General features: G+C 48.5%; 2 protein-coding genes across 2 annotated transcripts in view; one reads left to right on the top strand and one right to left on the bottom strand.

Annotated features, from left to right (window-relative positions):
• The first annotated feature begins 547 nt into the window (after positions 1-547).
• Positions 548-4,486, top strand: LOC135824709 (tyrosine-protein phosphatase non-receptor type 9-like). Its single transcript, XM_065337418.1, has one exon. It carries the CDS (start codon positions 922-924, stop codon positions 3,676-3,678), a length of 2,757 nt encoding a protein of 918 aa, XP_065193490.1. The 5' UTR covers positions 548-921; the 3' UTR covers positions 3,679-4,486.
• Positions 4,487-5,258: 772 nt separating this feature from the next.
• LOC135824755 (uncharacterized) overlaps positions 5,259-9,123 on the bottom strand; it is a 46,705-nt gene continuing 42,840 nt past the window's right edge. Inside the window, exon 19 of the mRNA XM_065337461.1 lies at positions 5,259-6,231. Within this exon, the coding sequence (XP_065193533.1) occupies positions 6,152-6,231 (80 nt within the window). The 3' untranslated portion in view covers positions 5,259-6,151. The remainder of the gene's footprint in view (positions 6,232-9,123) is intronic.

The raw sequence follows: 9,123 nt of genomic DNA, 5'->3' as shown, positions 1-9,123 counted from the left end.
CGATGGTGTGGAGCTCCAACGTTGCTACACACGATCCTACTGACATGTACACGTACATGTAGATCGTAGATCTACTGGCACCACACGGCTGGCGTGATCGTATGCTGATGCATTGTTGATCAACCACAGTTTCCAGTGGTTTCTTTGTAGATCTTGTGAAGGTATCCAGTATCCCGGTATCAATGGTATCTGCAAGCACAAAATGTGTAGCCACCGCAGATCTACCGTACCGTATCGAACCTTGGCAAGGTCATAAACTGTGCACAGATGCATGGTAGAATACATGACCTGTACTGTGTCTGTGATGACTGTGCTACATGTGTGTTGTAGCTCCATATGCGCCGGTACGCGGCAGATGTACGGACCGGTGCGCGAGGAAGATCTACGGCAAATGCTTCAAATTTCGGAAGCGTTGGTATGGAGATCGACTCGAAAATGACCCCAGCGCGTACGCGCGTATACATGGCATACCGCCACGCGGTGGTTTTCACAGAAAACAAGCACAGAAAACAAGCACAATCAATGCACAGTCAGTGCACAAGCGCCTTGACCAGGATCGAGAACGGAGGATGTTGGTTTTTGGTTTTGAGAAGGAGGTTGACCGACCGGCGTAGAGCTTCCTCGACGGATACATGACACTTCTAAGTTCTAGCCTCATTCTGACGTCCAGCCGTGATCAGTTTTGAGATCTGTTACTCTGCCTCAACGCTATATGCCAGACCCCGTTTGTCGGGAAGATAGCCCACCACTGAACGCCTTCGTGATTTCGTTGAAATTTGTGTTTGTGGTTCTGGCCATAAAATATATAGCTCGTAGTTTCTTCTTGGGAAAACTGTGTGGACGTTTTTCGTGATGGATGGATGCAGTGTACTTTCCACATAATTCTGAGCACGTGAGCACAGTTGTTGGGGAGAGCCGATCATGGCGAGCAGCTCCGGAGGAACTCATTATGCCTACGGCAGTAAGAAGTATCCCACTTTGATCTTACCGGATGGAAAAGTGGCTGGACCTGTGCGTCCCCGTAGGGATCAGGCTGCTATGGAGCCTATGGATCTAGTACAAGTTGAAGAGGAACTTCTCCACATGATGACAATCCCGGAGGCTTTTCTCACCGCCGAAGAAGAGGACGTTCTTGAGGAATTTTGCGGAGATATTGCCAGAATTCGGCGCCTTAACGATCGTGATGCAACGCGAGAGTATGCTGTTAAGTTTCTAATGGCAAGGAAGTTCAATCCATCGCGTGCATTCGATCTTTACCAGCGTTACAAGATGATCCGCCACAAGTATGAAATGGATAAGTTAGTACCGAATGAAGACCCGCTCTACTCCGAACTGGCCACCGGCAAGTTCACGTTTCTGGAGGGTGCTGAGAACGGTGAAGCTATTGGCATTTTCACCGGGGCACTGCACGGTCAGCAAACGGACGTGAGACTTCTCCTCCAAGGACTATTGTTCAACATCGACGAAGCACTGAGAAGCTTTGCCACGGTGGCTTGCGGCATTACTATTCTGGTGAACTTGCGTGGCATGAAGCCAACCAAGAACGACCGAGAGATGGCGGAAACAATCATGTCCCTACTACAAGATCAGTACCCGGCCCGGATTAAGCACATCTTCGTCATTGACGCACCGTGGTACATGAGACGCTTGTTCCGACTGATTTCACCCTTCCTGAAGGCCAAGATGCGTGAGCGTGTGCAGATGGTTCGTGTACAGGAGCTGCTCGACCATTTCCCACGCAAGACGCTGCCAGTGTCCCTGGGCGGTACACGATTGCCAAATCATGGTAATTGGTTGACCCGTGCAATAAACCATTACATGTACATGAAGGGATCGCGTCCGTACGCTGGTAATCACATGGCGTTTGAGCGGCGTGGCCTCATGTCAGCTGGGCGCACTGCCTTCCGGCGAGCTGGTAGCCCGCTGTCAAGCGCACGGCTGACGAAGCCTCGATCAGCATCGCTGGTCGACTCTTGCATCACGGAGAGCGCCAATCGGCGAGCCACAACCGATGGTGTGGGGGAAAGTCGCATGGTAGGAGGAGCGGCGGTCAATGCTAACCTGGACCCTGTTGGCTACTTGCGTGCCATGCACTTGATGAATGGTCTGACGCTCGAGGACATTGTGACGTTCATGGACCCGCGTGAGTACCGGGACTTGTTTGAGGAGTACAGCGAGATCCAGGCAGCACCGCTGCACGGTCGCTTCATGTCCACGCATCAGGACTGCAACTCGGCCAAGAATCGCTCGGCGGACATATTCTGCATGGAGGACACACGCATCAAGCTGAATCCCATGTACCTGCCCAACGGTGAGTACGCCGCAGGCTCGGACTACATACATGCTAACTATGTGTGCGGATTGCACCAGCCAAAGACGTACATTCTCACGCAGGCACCGATGGAGTCGACATTTGGCGACTTCTGGCGCATGGTCTGGGAGCAGAAGCTGCGCGTGATCGTCATGGCTGCCAACCTGGTGGAGAACTCGCTGACAAAGTGCTTCTGCTATTGGCCGGAGGCAAACAGTATAGTACGCATTGCCGATTTCAGTCTGCGCCTCGCCGAAGTGCAGCAGTTCCAGGACTGGACACGTCGCATCATCTCAATACGCCGTGGCAATTCGAGCTCGACGCGAAACATCACGCACTATCAGCTGACGTCGTGGAGTGACCGCGGCCCTGTGAAGAACAGCATGCCTATGCTACAAGTCATGCTTGACATGCATCACAAGAACGATGTTATCGACCCAACCATGACACCGAATAGGTCACGGGAAGCAATTGCCGCCGTCGGCCCCACCATGAGTGCAGGCCCGAACTGCATGGAGGTACCAACCTCACGGATGCCTTTCAGGAGTTTGCCTGACGCGTCCGAGTTGGAGGCAGCGCCAATGGACGAGAAGCGATCCAAGTTAGAGGAGGGCAACAAGACGGCCATCTATCCGCCAATCCTGGTTCACTGCTGCACCGGGGTGGGCAGATCGGCGGCGTTCGTTGCCGCAGATATCTGCTGCATTGCCATCATGCAGGGCATGGCAGACGTGGCGGGCACGGTGTGTTTCCTGCGAACTCAGCGTGCTCAGAGTGTGCAGACTCTGGCACAGTACAAGTTCATCTACCAGGCAGTTGTGCAGTACGGACGGCTGCTCCAGGATGCTGAGAGCGAGTCTGAAATGTGGCAGAAGCTGCTGGAGGACATGCCGACGAGCCACTCCTCAGTCTGGGGTAGCAGTTCAGCGAGCAGTGTTTTGCCTGAGTCTGGTTCAACGATAACAGAGTATTCAAGGCAAGCAGCAGCAGCAGCGCCTGATGGCGACTCTTCATCGCCAGTCAAGAGTAATCAAGACCAGGTATCCACCGGTTCCACCGACTCCAGTGCATCCGCGCCGAAGCAATCGGTACAGCCTGGTAGGTCGTCGTCACCAGCTGCTGGTTCTCCATGCCGTGCATCGATCACCTCTAAAACCAGTTCCACTGCAGAGCAACAAGTTGCAACTGAGCCAGTGCCAGAGGGCCCATCATCACCTGCATCCAGACCAGGATCTCCCGCTTCTAACAAGTCATGTGACGCCGAGAAAGTTTCATCCGACTTTCAACATACCAGGCTGGTCTCTCACTCATCAGATGTGTTCCATCCCTCGTCGAGCGAATTGGAAGAAAATGCGATTCCAAACTAGAGTGGTCTGACAGGTGATGGCGGGAATTTGCCTGTGTACGCGTATGTCTGCGTGTGTGTCTGCACGCGTGTGCGCGTGTGTGGGTGTGCACAAATGTCATGTTTCATACTGAAAACTGGTCAGGTTGTGCTGCGAAAGATACAGTGCGTCGTTTGAAGTGTTAGAGGTACAACTCTTTCAAACCGCCCTCCTCACTGCAGCTAGCCAACCTACTGTTGTCTCCTATTTTTAATTCTATCTCTAACCCCCCCCCCCCCCCCGCCATGTATCCTGCTTGCCTTGTCCCTGCTGCTGTTCATGTTGTCACCGTCACTCTCTGTCGCTGTTGCCGCTGTTCTTGTGTTGCTGTCTGGGCTCAGCCACAACTAGGTAATGGTTTGGCTGCCTGACAGTATTCCCATTGTGTGTTTTGCGAAACGCCTTTCTTACTTCCTGATTTGAAGACGACTGACTGCTAGTACTTCAAGTATTTTTTTATTGCTCATACTCCACCAGAGTATTCATTTTCAATGTAACGCACTCTCCATGCCATCCAGGTATATACTACTACTAGGACTACATGTTGTTACAATGTTTCTAGACTGCGTGATTGAGGCCAATCTCAGACTAGACTTAGCCATATGGACTGCTTTCGTCAACGTTTGTTTTCCATTTTTCCATGGAAAAGAATTATATATTTTACCATTATAATGGCTTTGTTGTGTCCTAATGCAGATTGCCTCGGAGCCCTGTGCGTACTTCACGAATTGCTGATCAGGTGGATTTTCTCATTGCCATTCATCTGAAATGCGCCATTCCAAAGTCCAGCGTTAGTAGTGTGTGGGTACGCGCGCGTGTGCTCTTGTGTGTGCGTAAATAAGAGGAGAGAGAGGGGGGCATCATTACCGCTATAATTATAATCATGATTGTGTATGTTATTTACGTATGTACTGTGCTCCGTGTACGTGTGTGATAGTACGTTTATTCACACCTACCGTACACACCGTGCTCTCACATGTGCACCCCAGCTTAATTTTGAAACCTTGCCTCTGGACAGGGAGTATCGTTTGTATGAATACTTAACTCAAAAAAAGGTTAATCACATGGCGCAGTGACTAGCAGGGCTATGCAACAAAATATAATCCGGGGGGGGGGGGGGGTTATCCCCCGGTTTTCATCCATTTTCATTCAATGTACAGATAGAAGATGAAAGTTCAAGTCACCAGCCCTACATTGTAGAGAGCTAGCTTACTTGTACCGTGCCTGCGATAGTGGTCCTATCTAGACCAAAGCTTGCTAAGGCTCCACTGCACTGGCTTTGGGGCTTACCGGGAGCTGGCTTCCTAGGGCTGATCTGGTTCATGTTAACCCACTCTTACATCACGCTTCCTGCGGGCAATACCAGACTAGTAGTGCGTTTCTGGCACAAGGGCGCATACACGTGCACTCTCTCTTTCTCCCTCTCTCTCTCTCTCTCTCTCTCACACACACACACACACACGCGCGCACAATCAGTTTTGACATGTTCTTCAGCTTTATTCTGCCATCAACTGATACTGCAAACGGCTATTTGAAAAGAGCATCATCCGGCACATGCACAGTGCAAATTCCAACATAAGAACTTTAGACTCAGCTACCAGAAATGTTTGATAATTAACAGACTACAAAATGTAATTGTATGAACATTATAATCATTGTGTGAAAGAGATTTCCGTCGGAATAAACCATTGTAGCGAAACAAAGAGTTCGTTAAACTTAGCTCAACTGAAGAACGTGTGAAAAGTGGAAAAGGAGAACTATGAAAAGCACATCATTGGCTTTCCATTCTGATACCTTAGAGAAGCTTTTACGGACAACTTTCTATGCTTTGGATTTGCTACTAAATACATGTCAGTTACTATCTGCGGATTGCTGTCTTTCTCATGACCCGACCATGACAATTTCATTCAAAGAAATTTTTAATACTAGTGTGCAAGAAGAAGACTGTCTAAATAAATAGTTGGGTGTGTAAAGATAAATAGCCAAGGTAGCTTGACATGGATGCATTGGGAATCACTTGGAATATCTATGGAGCCGCTCTCTAAGACCCGTGGGCTTGAACTAATGTTTTTGTTCTCTGTTTATTTGAAGTGATTTTTCTCTGGGTATGAGTACTAAATTGGACTACTAGAAATACCATATCTATACTTGGAGTTCTCTCTGTCTAAATACGGAACAGGTGGAGTTAAGGAACTATCACTGCTGCTAGTAAATACTCTGTAAATGGAAGTATTGCTACTGCAAGTAAATACTCTATAAATCTATGGTATTTGCGGCTGGAATATAGTGCCTGGGTTTATTAGGAAGAGTGCGGATGCGTGCATGGCTAGTGGATTAAATATAACCCACTGTAAGGAAAGAGGGGTACACAGCGGTAGCAGTTGATGAGCGAGCGGCTGGTTGGCTAGATAGATGGCTGTCGGTCATGCCTGCTGGTGCAACTGCATGCCGTGGATTAGAAATCCGAGCCTTTAGAAATGAATATGTTGTGACTGTGTGCCTGCTTCAGATTGATCATATTCTTACTGGACATATCTGAGAAAGTCAACAGCAGCATAAGCAAGCATACAGAAATCGCAATGAACACAACAACCGGCGATAAAGGTGACGCAACACAGTGGCGTGGTCGGATTGGGCAGCAATGGTGCTCATATGAATGGCTTGCGTGTGGTAAGAGCGAGTTGTTGCAGTTGTGATTATTGTAGGCGCTTTTGTTGTTGCGAAGACTTCAAGAAACTCATTGTGACTGAGGAAAAATGCAGTGTGCTGAGATTTTGACAACCTGCACAAAGTCGTGCTGCCCTTTGGACAATGCTCCTGCGTACTCTGACCTCACACTTATAGCAGAGCTGCATGCATCAACCCTTATGAATAATGTCAAGAGTACATAAACCAGAGTGTGCAACTCGGGATGGTTCCTGTGGGAGCGTAATTCGTGCACTACGTCATTTCTGACGGCATGGTAAGCCACAGGTACAGTGAAAGGTTGCGTAACCAGTCACGGTGGTGCAGGTCACTGAGTTTGTCCTGATTTCGGTTTTTTGAAACGGATAGCCTGGTGAATTTACTTGTCAGCGGATGTACGCAGCATACGCAGTCACACAAAAACACCGAAATCCTAAAACAAGACGACTAAAATCATGTAAACTTGGTTGATTTCCGGCCTGTGAAACACGAAAATTTGAGCTGTACGCAAGTCGCGGCTTGGCTGACCTCACCAGAGTGACGTAGTGCACGAACTGCGCTGTTTCCGATCTGATATGCACAGTTGCACACTCTGGTTTATGTACTCTTGATAATGCAGAGCGGTCGCCAGCCCCGTGAAAATGCACAGTTCCGGCCAACCTTGTGAATAGCGCAGAGCTGCGTTCGACCTCTCGAATAAAGCCGAGCTGCATCCGACCTTGTAAATAAAGCTGAGCTACGTGCAACCTCATGAATACGGTAAACCTGCATCCGACCATATGAATAACGCAGAGCTATATGTGCGTCCGACCTCGTTACTACGGCAGAGCTACGTCCCACCTCATGATTAAAGTAGAACTACATCTATCGGACATTCCATTGTGTTCAGTGCCAGGGCTAAGTGCCCCAGTATTCATAAGGATACTACCTCCGACAAGCGAAACTTGGCGCGTTTTTTTACTTCAAATTACTCGAAATAACTCACACTTTACAATCAAGACTAATGATTGACTCACCAAAATACAACTTTGTATTGCTCAACAAGGACATTAGACTTGATAGCTTGCATACCGTCCTACCGGTAGGACCACGGGTCCTACCGGCAGGACCCAAGAAATCGAGCTGCAAAAGTGCTTTTGGTTGAGAAATTTTTTGAAACAATTGTTGAGATGAGGTCTTTGTCAGGCAAAGTAATGGCGCAAATTGCAAGGCTATGTCCAGTGCATTCCGTATGCGCAATTTTATCGATTGCCAAAATGGCTGCACATAATCCTGTCGGTGCGCTAGCAACTCTGTCCAAAGTGAATTTTGACCATGGCACATCCTGGCCCAGAATCTGCGAAAACCAGGCTTAGGGTGAAATTTCACAAAATGACTTTTTCCCATGTTCAGCTTCTATTGGGCATGAGAGGTCAGGAAACAAAATATTACAGGTGTGGGTCGACTCATAGTGGTATTAAAAGTAGGGCTCAAACGGTTAGTCCGATTAACCGGTTGCAGACCGGTTACGAAGAATTAACGGTCAACCGATAAAGATAACGGTTACGCAGTAACTTTTCAGTCAATTTTGAAGTATCAGGTCGTTGCAAAGTACGACTCGTATGCACTTTCGCAGGCTGTCGCACGCGTACGCAATTTCTGGGCTGTCAACTCGGTCGTATCTGGTCTCTTGGTGTGAGAGTATGTATGAATGAGCATGCAACAGAATGTACATGTGTGCGTTGTACTGAATAGGGTACATTTTTTGAATGAATATAGTCAAATATACGGTTAAAAAAGAGTCCGCAGGATTGCCGTGGCTTATGGGTTATAACCGTTAAACCGACCGTTAGCTTAGCAGTTAACCGTTAGGGATAAAACCGTGACCGTTTGAGCCCTAATTGAAAGTATCTCAAACACACCAGGGTATTGTGTTAAAAAAATCCCAAAAAAACACAAATTTGTTATCACAGGAAAGAAATGAAGAGAGATGCACCAGACTGAAGGAAGAGACATGGATGATTTTTTTTTAGGTGACATGACAAGGTAGGCATGTGGGGGCAGGCTTGTTGTGGCCCTTGGTGTTGCAGGCTGTAGACTGTGTAGTGGCCATGCACAGTTCTGCATGAATTTTGTTTGCTCCTCACTCAGCACATTCTGGGGCTGAATACATGTGCTTGCATGCTCTGGCGCTACACACCACAAGGAAACCCGACTCCAGTTGAGATGGCACCTTTTGAAGGGTGAATCTAGTACAACTGTTCAGAAACAAGCAAGAACACAGCCTTTCAAACTGTTCCACTGTTCATAGTAAGCGCATAGTGTGCTGGCGTGCCGCAGTATCTGCTTGGTGCTGACCAGCAAGTGAAATATCGGCACGCTGTACAATCCCTTGCAGGTAGCTGTCCAGCGAGGAAAGTCTCGAGTGGGGCCTCTCGATCTGCTCGTTCATTCATCTGGCCTTCAGTAGCACTTCATCGCCAAGGACTTCAATTCAAAACAGTTTTCACACTGTGCTTCAAGCCTTTTTCCTCGTGAACTTGCTGCAAACGTATGAGCTCTGCGGCGCGTGTTCCTTTTGCGTGAGGCCCAGAAACAGCTAGTATCTCCGTACTTCGATTGGCTGGATCGATGTCGTCCAGGTTCTCCTCGCTATCGCCATCACGACTCTAACTGGAGACGATTTCTTCACCATTTTCCGCAAGCAGCAGCTAGCGCAGAAATTTCGCCATCCCTGAGTGTAGGAGATGGAATCCGTTCGAT

Source organism: Sycon ciliatum, chromosome 9 (genome assembly GCF_964019385.1).
Source record: "Sycon ciliatum chromosome 9, ocSycCili1.1, whole genome shotgun sequence".
NCBI classification, from domain to species: Eukaryota; Metazoa; Porifera; class Calcarea; order Leucosolenida; family Sycettidae; genus Sycon; species Sycon ciliatum.
The sequence above is the reverse complement of the archived record's forward strand: the minus strand, read 5'-3'. Positions and strand labels throughout refer to the sequence as shown.

Excerpts from the sequence above, each read along its gene's own strand:
- LOC135824709 (XM_065337418.1), top strand. The coding sequence starts at position 922 with ATGGCGAGCAGCTCCGGAGGAACTCATTATGCCTACGGCAGTAAGAAG.